Genomic DNA, 17,170 nt, shown 5'->3' on the forward strand with positions numbered 1-17,170 from the left:
ATGGATGCCTAAGCATGGCAGATTGGTGGCAGTGGACAAGAAGGCCCTCAGGCTGGAACCTAATCCTGTCTTGCCCGATTTCTGACCTCTTCCAAACTGATCCCTGTGGGTGTTTCTCAGAACGTGATGAATATTGCTGGGAAATCACCAGACGCGCTGCAACGTTAATGTTTCCCTGTTTAACCAGAGGCTGAGCCAGAAGTGGAGCATCTCTTTGTCTCAGATGTCACAGCTGACAGTTTCCGTCTGACGTGGACTGCCAATGAAGATCTGTTTGACCGATTTGTGATCAAAATAAGAGACAGCAAAAGGTTAGCCCATCCTCAAGAGCACAGCGTCCGCGGCGATCAACGAACCAAGGTCATAACCGGACTTATGGGTGGCACCGAGTATGAAATCGAGCTTTACGGTGCCACACTGGATCGACGCTCCCAACCTATTATAGGGGTTGTTCAGACAGGTATATTGAAAAACTGCAAAGTGTGCAGTCTCATGTTAACTACCAAACTTTCTGAGTTTTCAGTGCGACATTCGACTTCAGAGAACTCAACCCAGTGTCCCACTAATCATCTTTATTCCTCTGGTTTCTTTGAAACTTCACGTCCGTCGAAAAACGTCCTTTTGGGAAAAACTCTGTGTTTTCACATACTTACTTACAATACTTACAATTTTTACTTTGCTTTTTTGCTCTCTGCGCAAATCCATTTGCTTTTTGTTAGGCCTCAGCACTCCCAGAGGACTTCACTTCTCTGAAGTGACTGACTCTTCAGCCGTAGTTCACTGGTCCATGCCTCGCTCTCCAGTGGATAACTACCGCATCACCTATGTGCCATTTGAAGGAGGTAAGAGGTCAACCATTGTTTATACAAGTTACATTTAAGGTTGAATTTAATTAAACAGTTTTAATTTTAGCTTCGTTGTTGTGTCTGTGTTCATCAGATATACTGATGTTGAAAATAACAGCTATACTGATGACATGTCAGAAACATGCATGTGATAATATCAAAAATAATCCACTTATCAGTTCAGTTTCACTTTCTAATTTCAGAAACAGACTTTCAGTAACAGCGTTCACTTCTCTGTGCAGCTCTCACACAGTCAGAATGTGAAGAAGAGCGACTCGCTTCCAGCTAGCAAACCCGCTAAACTAGGCTCAGTGTAACGCTGCTAAGCACTGGAAACAGGCGGACCGCTGAGAACTTAATTTGCATGTCATTTGTTGTGTGCTCTTCCTGCGGTGTTTCCATACCGTTCGAACTACAGTAATGGCTGACATTCTGTTAAAATACTGCTGTGCAATGCACATTGACTCACAGGTGTGATGAATTCTGAATTCTGTACAGATCAGTGACATTTATTAATGCTTATTTGGTCGAGGTTTTTTATGTATTTATTATTGCACCGTTCAAGATAATAGTGAATTAAAATCTTTGATGTTCTGTTGGTACTTCTGATGCGTTACCATGCTAATGGCGTCACACTGGCAAACATTTGGTCCAGTAAACAATGAATTTTATACATTTAAATGTATAAAATATCAAAAAATTCTATAGATATCACTTTTCAATAAATCTGAAAAAATGTATCAACTCCTCTGACATCAGTGATGCTGATGCTTTTCTAGTCTCTGGAAAACTTAAATTTTCCATGATTTTTTAAATCCATGTCAGTGACATTCCCCATCAGGCTTAGGAGCAAAACTTCTAACATGCTAATCTAAGATCGCAAACATTGTAAATATCTTGAGGAAAATTATTTTTCTTTATTCAAGAGGATGGTCCTTTGTCTGAAAACGTGTGCTTTCATTTTCATCTTTAGTTACTGAATGATCTTCCCAGAAATGAAATGATCCCTCCCTGTATGCAGATTGTAAGCAGATTTGTTCTGCTCTTGCGCAAAGCTGCACATCTGCACTCAAGTCACATGCCTATCATGTGCTACTTGTACAGAGTTCCTGTGCTTCTGCTATAGCCCTTCATCCTGCCTTTCTTTCTGACACCTGATTGGTTAGTGGGCTCACCAGATGAAATTAAGGCCTTTAACAGCATGTCCTTGGTTCAATTACTGGTCAACCTTTTACCACAGTTCAGTGACAGACTCACATAGTTGTCGAGCTATTCTAAAAATGGTGCAATATGTTTATTGTCAATGCAAAATCTGTACAAGAGGGAGCTATATATCAAAGTTCAGAAAGAAAGGAAATATAAACCCTTTTAAAGGTAAAATACCTGCTCAGGCTAACCGGGAACATCTCAGTGTCAACATCATTTGATGCTATTGGCACTGCACTACTTGGAGATTTTTCATCTTATAAAAATATTTTTTTAAGAAGACCAATTTCCAGCTCAATATTTTTTTATCCACTCTGCCAGAGTAGTTGTGCATGATTCAGTTCAATATAATAGTTATTTACTTGATGCAGCCCCTCAGTTCACCCAGTCTGTGAAAGAAGGTCCCTTTCCTTTAAGCCAACTTTCTTTCAGCAGGTGGGTAAGGTTACTGTTTAAACTGTCACAACCTGCTAATCGATCCACTCGCTATGCAATCAGTGAGACTCAAGAGCAGACACACAGCGTTTTGTGCAGTCTGAAGTCTAAGCCTTTGACTCACAGGGATTACTACTGACCACATTATTAGAAACTTTAGCCATATTTAATATCCATCAATGGAGCCCACTAATGAAATATGCAATAAATCCTCTTTAATGATTGTTGCTTTTATTAGATAATAACAGATAGAAAGGAAATACCAAACAGGGTATTATTAATAATAATATTAATCAATTTTATTTAAGAGGGCCTTTCAAGACACCCAAGGACACTTAACAATAGAATAAAACACATCGTGTAACAATGACAAATATTTTGTATGTATGTATTTAGCTCTTGTGTCACGATTCATAGCACACAAAGATGATTTGTGAGTACATGAGCATGGATGGAACAAATGTCGCCTCAAGCGCCTTGAGGCGACATTTGTTGTGATTTGGCGCTATATAAATAAAATTGAATTGAATTGAATTGAATTGGATGAGAAGCTGAACACAGGAAATCTATGCACGCCTGATCTACAGAGTACAGACATGCAGTTTGGAGCAAGAGCAAATTTGTTTTTAGCTGCTAGTTTTGAGGAAGCTCACTTCATCATCATAAATCATAAATTACAGGACCATGCTCTTGAGTAATGAAAGTAATACACTATCATTAGCAATACGGCGCACTATGATTGTAATCAGTTTGTCATTTTTTAGTTGATGTAAGCATTTATCTCAGCCTTACAAAGGCTTCTCTTGGCCTCAATCTCCAGTACTCAAACATTTATCACCACCCACCACAAAGTACGTGAAGAGCTTTAGTACATGTTGTTCAGTACAGTGGAAACACACTGATAGATAAAATCTGACACCTCTTGACAAGCTTGTCTTTGAATCAATAGTACATGTGTTTGTTCTCTCTCCCCCACAGGAAGCCCAATGACATTGACTGTAGATGGCAGCGTGTTCGAGGCTTTGCTTCCCAATATGATTCCCGGAAAGACATACCAAGTAACCGTCAGTGCTCTGAAGGGTCTGGAGGAAAGTGACCCCAGCACAGATATTGTGACCACAGGTTGGCTTTTTTCTCTTATGCAGCTTTGACTTCGGCGACACTGGAGTCAATTAAAAATGTACTGACCCCACACGTTTTCTCTGTGATCTTCCTCGTGCCCTGCAGGTTTGGACAGACCTCGTGGTCTTACTGTTGTCAATGTCACGGACACTTCGGCCCTGTTGCTGTGGCAACCATCTGTCGCCACTGTTGATGGCTACATCATTACCTACAGTGCTGATTCTGGTGTGTCTCTGAGTTTAAACGAGCTTGCTTTCTGTTCATTTTAACTGACTTTGTATTGATTGCATAATTTAATTCCTGCCCTACAGTGTCCCCAACAGTGGAGCACGTTTCTGGGAACATTGTGGAGTTCGAGATGAACTCCTTGGTTCCAGCAACCCACTACACAGTGGGAGTTCATGCTATGAAAGAAGCTCAGAGGAGTGCTTCTGCTGTTACCGAATTCACCACAGGTAAACACAGGAAGATGTCCAGATTGTATAAAAGTATTGCTTAATATAAAAGATGGGGAACACTCTATAACATGGCCTGTTACTAAAGATTTTCATTTTGCATGGTTGTATCTTAACAAGGTTCCAAGAAGAACTTCAATATGCAACAACAAGAAATGGGAGTGAGACAAAACATGTTTTGAGCATGTAATTTATTGACAACAACACTTAAACTGAAGCAGGCTGATTTACAGCTGATCAAAAGTTTAGGACCACATGCCTTTAAAAGGCCAAATCTGTGCAAAAATGTGGATTCATTGTCATTTTCTGGCAGGTAGTCACACTGTGATGACGTTCTCATGGCAAAGACAAAAAAACTTTCCTTTTTTGCACATAGTTGGGTTGTTAGGCTGCATAACCAGGATCTCTCGCAGTGTGCCATCGCTGCTGAGGTGGGACGCAGTAAGACAGTTATTTGGAATTTCTTAAATGATCCTGAGGATTATGGAACAAAAAAGTCAAGTGGAAGACCCAAAATAATTTCACCAGCACTGAGCCGGAGGATCCAATTGGCTGTCTGTCGGTTACTGGTGCCGACTCCAGCCCCGTAACCATCATTTTCTGTAACTGTAGCAGTTCTTAACATTACTTACACATTACTTAAATTTGCACACAGTAAAATTATTTCTTTGTTTCTTGTTAAAGACTGACTTGTTACCCCATTATTCTGGTGTACCTAGCTTTAAGAATTTGTATATATAATTACATTGTAATTTCAAACAAAATACAGCAAACTTCAATTTAATTACACCCATATTTCCGAGCCATATTATAAACAGTTTCCTGATGTGTTTATGGTCTCATTTGCTAATTTCAAGTCTTGTTTTTGTAATTTAGGGGCCTCATTAGAGTAAAAAAAAGATTAAAAGTAGCTTATTCTTCGAGGTGAATCTGCCCGTGATTGAAAAATTCCTGCCATAGAAACATCTGGCTTTCCCACGTCTCTGTCTATCTTTTATATGTAGTATATCAGCGTCAATATAACCTTAAGCAACATGCGCTGATTTTTTAACCACATCAGCTGTACCAAATGATTAATGTGATGCTGTATTTGCAGATGTGGACCCTCCTCACGATCTGATAGCTATGAATATTCAAACTGACAGCGCCACTCTGAAGTGGAGACCACCTCATGCTGCTGTCACTGGATACATGCTCAGCTTCTCCTCTGCTGATGGAACAATCAGGGTACGTACATGCCCGTGTCATTTCATCGTTTGACAACAGATATGTTTTGCCGTGTTTTTTCAGTTTTTCTAACTGTCGTTGAAAGCACAAGTTTCTGATCATTTAGTTATGCTGCAATAGGCCTGGGCTGCAGGGGGCTTCCCATAATGCTCTGAGAATTTCATCTTCGCTCGTCTCTTTTCACTCTTCTCCACAGTGTCTTTTTTGTCCTGTTTTCTTGACTTGCCTGAGACAAAGTCTGCCAATGTCTTCCTGTTAAAAGGGAGTTTTTTCTTATCGCTGTTGCAAGGCTTCTCTGCTGAGAAAACCTTCATTTGTGAAATTTAAAAAGTAAAATGTGGAGCTCTGATAGATTGTTAGGTCCTAATGTGCATTTTGCACAACATTTCAGAAAACAGAAAAAAAACACAAACAATAAGAAATGATATCATGATGAGTTCTGGATGATTTCCAAGAGCTGCATGCCCTGAAACAGAAACAGAAACAGACACAGTGCAGGATTCCTTCTCCTTTTTTTCACCATCTGTAGTTTATGAAATCCAGCTTATCAGTGTTCTTTGTTAAAATATTGCCTTACGATTGCAATCTCGTCTTTCTTTCTTTTAATTTCAATTTTATTTATATAGCGCCAAATCACAACAAATGTCGCCTCAAGGCGCTTCATAGATACAGAGAAAAGCCCAACAATCATATGACCCCCTATGAGCAAGCACTTTGGCGACAGTGGGAAGGAAAAACTCCCTTTTAACAGGAAGAAACCTCCGGCAGAACCAGGCTCAGGGAGGGGCGGCCATCTGCTGCGACCGGTTGGGGTGAGAGAAGGAAGACAGGATAAAAGACATGCTGTGGAAGAGAGACAGAGATTAATAACAGATATGATTCAATACAGAGAGGTCTGTTAATACATAGTGAGTGAGAAAGGTGACTGGAAAGGAAAAACTCAATGCATCATGGGAATCCCCCGGCAGCCTACGTCTATTGCAGCATAACTAAGGGAGGTTTCAGGGTCACCTGGTCCAGCCCTAACTATATGCTTTAGCAAAAAGGAAAGTTTTAAGCCTAATCTTAAAAGTAGAGATAGTGTCTGTCTCCCGAATCCAAACTGGAAGCTGGTTCCACAGAAGAGGGGCCTGAAACCTGAAGGCTCTCCCTCCCATTCTACTTTTAAATACTCTAGGAACAACAAGTAGGCCTGCAGAGTGGGAGCGAAGTGCTCTAATAGGGTAATATGGTACAACAAGGTCATTAAGATAAGATGGGGCCTGATTATTTAAGACCTTGTATGTGAGGAGCAGGATTTTGAATTCAATTCTGGATTTAACAGGAAGCCAATGAAGGGAAGCCAAAACAGGAGAAATATGCTCTCTCTTTCTAGTCCCTGTCAGTACTCTTGCTGCAGCATTTTGGATTAACTGAAGGCTTTTCAGTGAGTTTTTTGGACATCCTGATAATAATGAATTGCAGTAGTCCAGCCTGGAAGTAATAAATGCATGAACTAGTTTTTCAGCGTCACTCTGAGACAGGATATTTCTAATTTTAGAGATGTTGCGCAAATGGAAGAACGCAGTCTTACATATTTGTTTAATATGTGCGTTGAAGGACATATCCTGGTCAAAAATGACTCCAAGGTTCCTCACAGTGTTACTGGAGGCCAAGGTAATGCCATCCAGAGTAAGAATCTGGTTAGATACCATATTTCTAAGCTTTTCAGCGCCGAGTACAATGACCTCAGTTTTATCTGAGTTAAGAAGCAGAAAGTTAGTGGCCATCCAAGTCTTTATGTCTTTAAGACATTCCTGCAGTTTAACTAGTTGGTGTGTGTTATCTGGCTTTATGGACAGATAGAGCTGGGTGTCATCTGCATAGCAGTGAAAATGTATGCTATGTCTTCTAATGATGCTGCCTAGGGGAAGCATGTATAATGTAAACAGAATTGGTCCTAGCACTGAACCCTGTGGAACTCCATAATTAACCTCAGTGTGTGAAGAGGACTCTCCATTTACATGCACAAATTGGAGTCTATTAGATAGATATGATACAAACCACTGCAGTGCAATACCTGTAATACCTACAGCATGTTCTAATCGCTCTAACAGGATATTATGGTCAACAGTATCGAATGCTGCACTAAGGTCAAGAAGGACAAGCACAGAGATGAGTCCACTGTCAGAGGCCATAAGAAGATCATTTGTAACCTTCACTAAAGCTGTTTCTGTGCTGTGATGAACTCTGAAACCTGACTGAAACTCTTCAAATAAACCATTCCTCTGCAGATGATCTGTTAGCTGTTTGACAACTACTCTTTCAAGGATTTTTGATATGAAAGGAAGGTTGGAGATTGGCCTATAATTAGCTAAGACTGCTGGGTCTAGAGATGGCTTTTTGAGTAAAGGTTTAACTGCAGCCACCTTGAAGGCCTGTGGTACATAGCCGATTATTAGCGATAGGTTGATCATATATAAGATCGAAGAATTAATCAATGGCAGGACTTCTTTGAGCAGTTTTGTAGGAATGGGGTCTAAAAGACACGTTGATGGTTTGGAGGAAGTAATTATTGAAGTTAACTCAAAAAGATCGATTGGAGAAAAAGAGTCTAACTTAACATCAATGGAACTAAGAGTAGCTGTAGATAATATTACATCTGTGGGATGATTATTGGTAATTTTTTCTCTAATGATAAAAATTTTATTTGTGAAGAAGTTCATGAAGTCATCACTAGTTAACGTTAAAGGGATGGTTGGCTCAAAAGAGCTCTGACTTTTTGTCAGCCTGGCTACAGTGCTGAAGAGAAACCTGGGGTTGTTCTTATTTTCTTCAATCAGTGATGAGTAGTAAGCTGTTCTGGCTTTGCGGAGGGCTTTCTTATAAAGCAACAAACTATTTCTCCAGGCTAAATGATGATCCTCTAAGTTTGTGACACGCCATTTCCTCTCCAGATTACGAGTCATCTGCTTTAGGGTACGTGTTTGAGAATTATACCACGGGGTCAGGAACTTCTGATTAGAGACCTTAGTTTTCACTGGAGCTACAGTATCCAGAGTCGTACGTAGTGAGGAGGTGAAATTATTAACAAGATAATCGACCTCTGTTGGGGTAGCGTTCAGATAGCTGCTCTGCTCTGTGTTGGTACAGGGCATTGACGATGATAACAGTGGCTGGATTATATTCTTAAACTTAGTTACAGCGCTTTCAGAAAGACATCTACTTTGATAAAGTCCACTCTCCACTGCTGCGTAATCAATTATTGTAAATGTAAATGTTATCAAGAAATGATCAGACAGGAGAGGGTTTTCAGGAAACACTGTTAAATGTTCAGTTTCTATGTCATATGTTAAAACAAGATCTAGAGTGTGATTAAAGTGGTGGGTGGGTTCTTTTACATTTTGAGAGAAACCAATTGAGTCTAACAACAGATTAAATGCCATGTTGAGGCTGTCATTTTTAGCATCAACATGGATGTTAAAATCACCCACAATAATTATTTTATCTGAGCTCAGAACTAAATTAGATATAAAGTCTGAGAAATCAGACAGAAACTCTGTGTAAGGCCCAGGTGGACGATAGATGATAACAAGTAAGACTGGTTTCTGAGTTTCACAGCTGGGGTGGACAATGCTAAGCATCAGGCTTTCAAATGAATTAAAAGTCTGTCTTGGTCTTTCATTAATTAATAGACTGGTGTGAAAAATTGCTGCCACACCACCCCCTCGACCTGTGCTTCGAGATTTCTGGTAGTTAGAATGACTCGGGGGTGTTGATTCATTTAAACTAACATAATCATCCTGCTGCAACCAGGTTTCTGTAAGGCAGAGTAAATCAATTTGTTGATCAATTATTAAGTCATGTACTAACAGAGACTTGGAGGAGAGAGACCTAATATTTAATAATCCACATTTCACTGTTTTACTCTTTGGTTCAGATGTGGATACTGTATTGTTCTTTCTTTGTAAATGTTTAAGTTGTTTGTTGCTGGTTTTTAGTTTGTTTTTTGTCTTTTTGGAAGCAGACACAGTCTCTATGGAGATGGGTTTTTGGGGGGGTAGCAGGAGGAGAGAAGCTGCAGAGAGGCGTGTAAGACTGCAACTCTGCTTCCTGGTCCCAACTCTGGATAGTCATGTTTTGAGGGGTTTAATAAATTTGTCGATATTTCTAGAAATGAGAGCTGCTCCATCCAAAGTGGGATGGATGCCATCTCTCCTAACAAGACCAGGTTTCCTCCAGAAGGTTTGCCAATTATCTATGAAGCCCACATCGTTTCTGGGACACCACTCAGACAGCCAGCAATTTAAGGAGAACATGCGGCTAAACATGTCACTCCTGGTCTGATTGGGGAGGGGACCAGAGAAAACTACAGAGTCCGACATTGTTTTGGCAAAGTTACACACCGATTCAATATTGATTTTAGTGACCTCCGATTGGCGTAACCGGGTGTCATTACTGCCGACGTGAATTATGATTTTACTGAATTTACGTTTACCCTTAGCCAGCAGTTTTAAATTTCCTTCAATGTCGCCTGCTCTGGCCCCTGGAAGACAATTGACTATGGTTGCCGGTGTCTCTAGCTTCACATGTCTGAGAACAGAATCACCAATTACCAGAGTTTGACCCCCAGCGGGTGTGTCACCGAGTGGGGAAAAACGGTTAGACACATGAACGGGTTGGTGGTGTACCTGGGGCTTCTGTTTAGGACTACGCTTCCTCCTCACCGTTACCCAGCCGCCTTCTTTCCGCAGCTGCTTGGGATTTGCCGGGGAACAGCTAGCGGGGCCTACGCTATCTTCGGCTGCACCAGCTACAGGGGCCTGGCTAGCTAAGGGTGAGAGAAGCAGTGTTGCCAACTCCTCAGTAAGGAAAATCGCTATTGGCTGTCCTAAAAGTCGCTAGAAGTCGCTAAATGACGTCATCACCTAATTTGCATAATTGGTCATGCTAATGTAATTGTAATCTATGTTGTTGGAGAGAGAAATAACATCGTGAAAGACACAAAGTGAGTAAAAAACGTCCTAAATGCATTTAGAATTTATTTAGAACTTAAACTTGAATTTAATTTAATTTAGCAATTATTGTTTTTTAATGTCACAATTCCAACCCTGCTCCTTTACCCGGGCTTGGACCGGCAAAAGTGACCCAAAATAGGCACTCTGGTGGAGTTACTTTGTGTGTGTGTTTATAAGTAGTTTTAAACCTTGTGATCCACAAAACAGCATAAGAGTAAAAGAATAAAAGAAGAACTGACTGCGTTACAGCACCCGCTGCTTCTTGAGAGTAAAAGCGATATGCGCTTTCACGTCTTTTTTTTAGCGACTTTTTGTAGAAAAAAAGTCGCTTTAGGGGGTCTGAAAACTCGCTAAATATAGCGACAAAGTCGCTAAGTTGGCAACACTGGAGAGAAGGGTGCAGAGCCGAGTCTCCAGATCAGTAATCCTGGCCTCCAGAGCTGCAAATATGCTACATTTGTTACAGATATCATTACTGCTAAAGGAGGCCGAGGAGTAACTAAACATCTGACACAATGAGCAAGAAAGTGCAGAAGGGACAGGTGAAGTAGCCATGGTGCTAACGGGTCGGCTACGAGCTAAGCTAGCGAAACAGTACAGAGACAGTGAGTGAATACCTTGGCTATAAATTAGGTAGTGAGTACACAGAAAGTGTGCTTCGGATGAAACACGTGAAGATTATACTGTGAAAAAAAAGAATGTATTTAAAAGTTGTTAATTAAACTGCTAAGCAAATAAGCTACTCAGAAACACCACTGTGTTTGAGCAGGAACAGGAAGCGATACTATACCACAGAGCGAGCGAACACCAAGTGACAGCGCCATTCCCTTAGTTTGAGGGAATAGTATAGAACAAGGAAATGACATCAACCCATCATAATGCTCTTGGGTTCAATCCATTCCAATGTTCATGGTGTTGTCATGTTTTCTGAAATGTTTCTGTGTCCTGCACTTCGAGCCACTATAGTAATCAGTTAAGAAATGCCATTGGTGTAAATAATGTGTGTGTCTTGCATGAATTCAGGAGGTGATGCTAAGTCCAACAGCATCGTCTTACAGTATGTCACAGCTCACTGGCTCCACGGAGTACAATGTGAGACTGCAGGCTGCCGCTGGAGCCCAGAGGAGTAGCCACGTGGCCACCGTCTTCACTACCCGTAAGCATTAAAACACACACAAACCTGAAAATTGGGAGCACTGGACTTGTTGCTGCTTTCTCAGAAGTGAAGGGTTTGGCTGTTATGCAACAGTCCAGATGCACATTAGAAAGAGATCTTCTAATGTGCATTCCTTTCATTTGCACTGATATTGGAGCCAGATCACCTGTGCTTGTTTTTCTTTCTGTCTGAGCTGAGCTCCAGATGGAATAACCTTCTTTCTCCTTTGTTTAGCCCTCCCCCGTTCCGTAGTCCTCTCTCAGGATGCTATATACAGCCTCATGCCTTGTTTATTTAACAGGGACAAAAAATAAGTGAGCGCATCCTTCAGGGTCTCTAACACGATGCCTTTTTAATATGTGCTTTTCAGTCAGACAGTTGTACAGACGCCCACGGGACTGTGCTCAGATATTACTGAACGGAGAGACGACCTCTGGTCTGTATACCATCTATATTGGAGGAGAGGAGAGCCAGCCCATCCAGGTTTACTGTGACATGACCACAGATGGCGGAGGATGGCTGGTGAGGAAATCAGCCTTCTGGAATCCAAATAAAGCCAGTTTCACACCGTTATTCAAGCTGAATCCTGATGATTCTGCTTATGTGGCACCTGTTTTTCTGATGACAAATGATAGACAGCACCACAGTGGCCTTAGCCTAGCTTCTTATGATTGCTGTGAAGCTGTTTTGACACTCATGAGAGTCGGTACTCTTCAGGTTTTCCTCAGACGCCAGAATGGAAAGCTGGAATTCTTCAGGAACTGGAAGAACTACACGGCTGGCTTTGGTAACATGAACGATGAGTTCTGGCTGGGTAAGCTCGCTCATTCTGGAACCGTATTTGCTTTCTTTCCCTCGCTCACTGCCCTCCTGACTCACACATATTAAACTTGGGTTGTAGGTCTCTCCAACCTCCATAAAATCACATCTTCAGGCCATTATGAGCTGCGAGTGGACTTGAGGGACAACGGGGAGACCGCCTACGCGCAATATGACAAGTTCACAATTGCAGAGCCAAGGACACGATATAAAGTCTACATAGGAACATATAGTGGAACAGCAGGTTGGTATCACTTTAATGAAATAGCCTGACATGTTGGGGAGTACAAGTATTTACTTTGTACTTTAACATTAGACAAGAGAATGGTATTCACTCTTGTTTCCTTCCAGTAAGTTTAATAAAGGCTCAGTTCAGTTGAACCTCTCAGAATAAGCAGATTTTTTTTGTCTAGTTTATTTAATGAAGCCAAATTTTATGTTTATACTGTCAATATTTTTTGACTCACAGCCCATTAATTACAGAGTATTTGCTTGAAAGTTTACACTAATCCTTTTGAGCCCGTCAGGTTGGAAACAAAACACTCACTCTGAGTGTCACAATATCAATTTTTGAGTATCATTCAATTATCTGAGTCTGAGCCAAGACACGAGGGCACTGCACTGAACACAACTGTCTCAGCAGCTATATCGCCCTCTTTAAAGTTTAATAAAGTGAATATAGGGACATAAAACCAGACACTCAGTGATTCAGACGTAGGCACCACGAAAGATAAGATAAAACCAGATAAGATAAGAAGCTTTATTAGTCCCATTGTTGGGAAATTCAGATTGCTAGAGCAGCAGAATGAAGAGACCAGGAATAAATAGATGAAACAACAACGAAAGAAAAATGTACACTATACAAGGCAGAAGAAATATTATTTACATATAAATATATGGATATGTAGATGTAAATGTGATACAGTGATACACTTGGCATTTCAGATCCACACTAAAATATGTACAGTGTGTGGTGCATTTTCACGTATACAGTCTGACAGCAGCTGGAAAGGAAGACCTCGGATATTTCTCCTTTGCACACCGTGGGTGCAGCAGCCTGTCACTGAAGGAGCTGCTCGGTGCTGTCAGGGTGACCTGCCTGGGGGTTGGAGGTGTTCTCTAGCAGGGATGACAGCTTAGCCACCATTCTGCTGTCACCCACCACCTCCGCTAGCATCCCAGAACAGAGCTGGCCTTCTTGATCAGCCAGTTCATTTTCTTCCTGTCTCCAGAGCAGATACTGCTGCCCTGCAGAGCAAACCATAAGTGAGGGTCGATGCAACCACAGAGTCATAGGAGGTCCTCAAGAGATGCCCCTGCTTTCCAAAAGAACCGAGTCTCCATAGCAGATACAGCCTGTTCTGTCCTTTCCTGCAGATGGCCTTTGTATTGTTAATCCAGTCTAGTTAGGGTGTTAGGTACTTATATAAGTCGATGCACTCAGCATCCATTACCTGGATGTTCACGGGTGTAAGTCAAGGATGTTTGTACCTGTACACTTCTGGATCCTTACATACTGATGGCAGTATGGACTACCTTGCCAGGTAGTCCAGGATCCAGTGTGGTGTTGGTCAACAACTGTGTACTCCTGCCTGTCCCTCAAGATTGTGGGTACAATGGTATTGAATGCACTGGAGAAGAAGAAAAAAGACATAATCTGGAAATACTAGAAAATGTGACACTATTCCCGTTTTGATCACATTTTGTCTGCACAGTTTATTTTAAAAAAAACAACAAATAATTCAAAAGAATTTTTTTGGGAATTATTTTTTCTTCAAAAACAGTTTTCTGTCTTAAAACCTTAGGTTTATCCAGACTTTTGAAGTACAAACAAGCTCACAGCTGTTTCCTTAAAGACATAATTTAATCATGCATTTTAAATCGTGCAGTTTTGACAGTGACGAATGCTCTCATTAAACTCTTGGCAATAAACTGAACGTATTTCCTAGAATGTCAAATTATTTCTAAGAAAAGTCACTTTGACAAATCCAGTTAAGCTCATCAGACTGCCTTTATTGAATAATACTCATTTGTCCACCAGGTGACTCCATGACCTACCACCAGGGTCGGCCCTTCTCCACTTACGACAATGATAACGATATCGCTGTGACCAACTGCGCCTTGTCCTACAAAGGCGCCTTTTGGTATAAAAACTGTCACCGTGTCAACCTCATGGGGAAATATGGCGACAAAAGTCACAGTAAGGTACGAACGCTTTCACAAGCATCGCAGAAAATGAAGTGGTAAACCATAACACGATAAACACGAGCCATAAGCAGCTGAATTATCTAATGAAAAAATCAGATTTTTCCCAGTGAAACTTGCTCCCTGCTCACTGCTGGATGTGTAGTTTAGGAAAAGCTGATGATTTGTATTGTTTGGGGGGATTTTGTTGGGTTGTTTTTCCACAGGGGATCAACTGGTTCCACTGGAAGGGCCACGAACACTCGATCCAGTTTGCACAGATGAAGATAAGGCCGGCCAACTTCAGAAATTTTGAGAGCAGAAAAAAGCGATCATAGACTCATCAAGCCCTCTCTCCTTCACACCTCATCTCCAGGCATCAGCATCTGTGCTCCCCCATCTTTAAGACACTCTCGAACACACAAACACACGTACAGGCAGTCACACCACGCTGTGACTGAGTTTTCAATGTGGGGAAAGACCCTGGAGAATCATTAACTGGGGTTTTTTGTTGTCTTTTGTGTAGTTCTCCCGTGTGTGATTGTTTATTTTTGCATTCCCAAAGAGAGTAGATGCTAAGTTTGATTCACGAACAGACATATATGTGTTGTTGGGACCAAACGCCTGTAGAAAAATTTAAGTAAATTTTTTTAAAAAATTAAAAATGGATCTGAAACGATTCACTGAATCAGTAACATGTCAAAAGGCACATCCCCTGAAGTCATGCATCAGAGCGTTTGCCTCATCCATCTCAAACTGAAACACTGACCAGGTTAGATGCATCACATGAAAACTTTAAAGCTTAAAAACTTAAATATTGTCATATGTTTACTGTACAAACCCACTTATCCCACCCCCAAGAAGCTATTGAACTCTTGCTTGAATTTTGATTTACTTATTTTGATAGGGAAAAAAAAGACCTGATGCTCTGTAACCTTCAATACAAATAAAAGAAGATGTTAGTTTGATATAAGCGTGTGGTGGCTCTTCTTATTAGTGACCAGCTGAACCACGTCCACCCCAGCAGATGGCGGTGTTTGCTCTGTGCAGTACTGCACAGGGGCGCCCTGTGTGTTGCTGCTAAGTGCAGCTGAAGGACTAATATTACCAGGCAGCTGATGGTAAGTGTTAAAGATTATTCACAGTGGCCGTGGGGCTTAAAACAGTAAAAAGCACCAAATTTTAAAGGTCTTAAATTGCATTTATTCTTAAGTAGAGTAGCTTGAAAAAGAACAGCAACGTTCATTTATCAGGTGTAGTAGCAATTACTGTTAAACACAGCTCAGAAGGTCTGATAAAAAAGTGTTTCATTGTTAATAAAAAAAAAATAGGGGTTTTAAAGACATGACTGTGGTTTGGTCTTTCTTTGATTCAATGTGTTACTAAAATATCTTAAATTTAGGTTATTACCTGTTTGATGCTAATATAAATCTTTTTTAAATCTTTGCAGAAGGGGCGTTTTGCTTTCGGTGACTGCATCTGTTCAACATGCTAAAGTTTAAAATGTGGTTTATCTTTTCTGTTTTGCAATTCAAGGCCTTTGGACCCCCCCCCCCCCCCCCCCCCCCCCAGCTCCAAGCCACACAAGGTTTGCAAAGTCAATACCTTTTCTGCAGTTGTCATCAAATCCATCACCTCTTTTAAAAAAAAAAAAAAGAAAAAAGAAAAAAGAGACTTTGGAGTTGAAAGACTTGACTTTAATGAGAAAATCCAGTTAAAGATAATTGAGCCACATGCTCTTCTTCCTGTCAGGGTTAGATATGTTTTTTCAACATTAGCACGTGGCCGAACGATCCGACCCTTCCTCGCAATCTGCAGCCACTTCTGTGTCCTCTCTGCACCCTCTGGCACAGTTTGTTTGTTTTGCAGTCCAATTGAATGGGGACATTTTGGCCTCTTGCATCTGATCCTACAAGGGAATGATCGAAGAAACAGTTTCTGAGTATTGGTGTCCATGTCAGCCTTTGTGTGTGCTCACAGAAGACTGACGCTTTCAGTTGTTGGAAGTTTAGGATGTTGGAACTATATGTTTGAATATTACAATTAAGCATGCGAAACCCCAGGACACGAGATGTCAGCTGGCACAGAGCTGGGAGTTTTCCATATTAAGTTCAAGATTTAGAAATAACTTCTGACCTGGATTTCTACTAATGCATGCTGCTAATATCTCATTTCATCCTGAGGTGTTTCTAAATAAGGGCTCCACAAGTTGGACGTCCTTGTAATCTATCTCCAGACAGACTAAAGTGCTCAAGTAAAACCTTTCCAGGGATCTTAGTCTTCACTCTTTAGGAACTTCTGTTTGTCAATAACAGGCTAACATTTCCCATGGCAGAAGGGCTGATTGCAGAAACAGTAATGCAGATATTTTCTCAGATAGTTTAAGTGTTTACATCTCTGCCTGAAATCTGTCAGATTTTATAGAAAGCTATCCCAGGACAGGTTTAGCTTTCTACTGATGTTCTGAGTTCTTCAGGCTCTGACGAAGGAGATGGCAGGAAGTCCGCCACTTTGTTCCAGACTGAGATACTTGAGAGAGTCAGAAGATGGATTGGTGTGAAATTTGTGATCCCAGGAAGATAAATAACATTATTCAGAATCAGAATACTTTAATAATCTCTAAGGAAATCATGTGGGTTACAGTTGCTCCAAGACAATAACAGTAACATACTGAACTAATTAAATAATACAGGGTGGGCCATTTATATGGATACACCGTAATAA

The 17,170-nt window shown here is 40.9% G+C and overlaps 1 protein-coding gene across 3 annotated transcripts in view; it reads left to right on the forward strand.

Annotated features, from left to right (window-relative positions):
* tnca (tenascin Ca) overlaps nucleotides 1-15,419 on the forward strand; it is a 57,191-nt gene extending 41,772 nt beyond the window's left edge. For 2 of the 3 annotated variants that reach the window (XM_085165769.1, XM_085165770.1), the window contains 12 exons: nucleotides 188-460; nucleotides 720-842; nucleotides 3,465-3,608; nucleotides 3,714-3,833; nucleotides 3,920-4,063; nucleotides 5,160-5,290; nucleotides 11,311-11,443; nucleotides 11,814-11,965; nucleotides 12,161-12,257; nucleotides 12,345-12,506; nucleotides 14,304-14,467; nucleotides 14,674-15,419. In XM_085165769.1, the coding sequence (XP_085021895.1) occupies nucleotides 188-460; nucleotides 720-842; nucleotides 3,465-3,608; nucleotides 3,714-3,833; nucleotides 3,920-4,063; nucleotides 5,160-5,290; nucleotides 11,311-11,443; nucleotides 11,814-11,965; nucleotides 12,161-12,257; nucleotides 12,345-12,506; nucleotides 14,304-14,467; nucleotides 14,674-14,784 (1,754 nt within the window). In that variant the 3' untranslated portion in view covers nucleotides 14,785-15,419. The remainder of the gene's footprint in view (nucleotides 1-187; nucleotides 461-719; nucleotides 843-3,464; nucleotides 3,609-3,713; nucleotides 3,834-3,919; nucleotides 4,064-5,159; nucleotides 5,291-11,310; nucleotides 11,444-11,813; nucleotides 11,966-12,160; nucleotides 12,258-12,344; nucleotides 12,507-14,303; nucleotides 14,468-14,673) is intronic. The other variant, XM_085165771.1, reaches the window with a different exon arrangement.
* The last annotated feature ends 1,751 nt before the right edge of the window (nucleotides 15,420-17,170 follow it).

This window comes from Neolamprologus multifasciatus, chromosome 7 (assembly GCF_963576455.1).
Source record: "Neolamprologus multifasciatus chromosome 7, fNeoMul1.2, whole genome shotgun sequence".
Lineage (NCBI taxonomy): Eukaryota > Metazoa > Chordata > Actinopteri > Cichliformes > Cichlidae > Neolamprologus > Neolamprologus multifasciatus.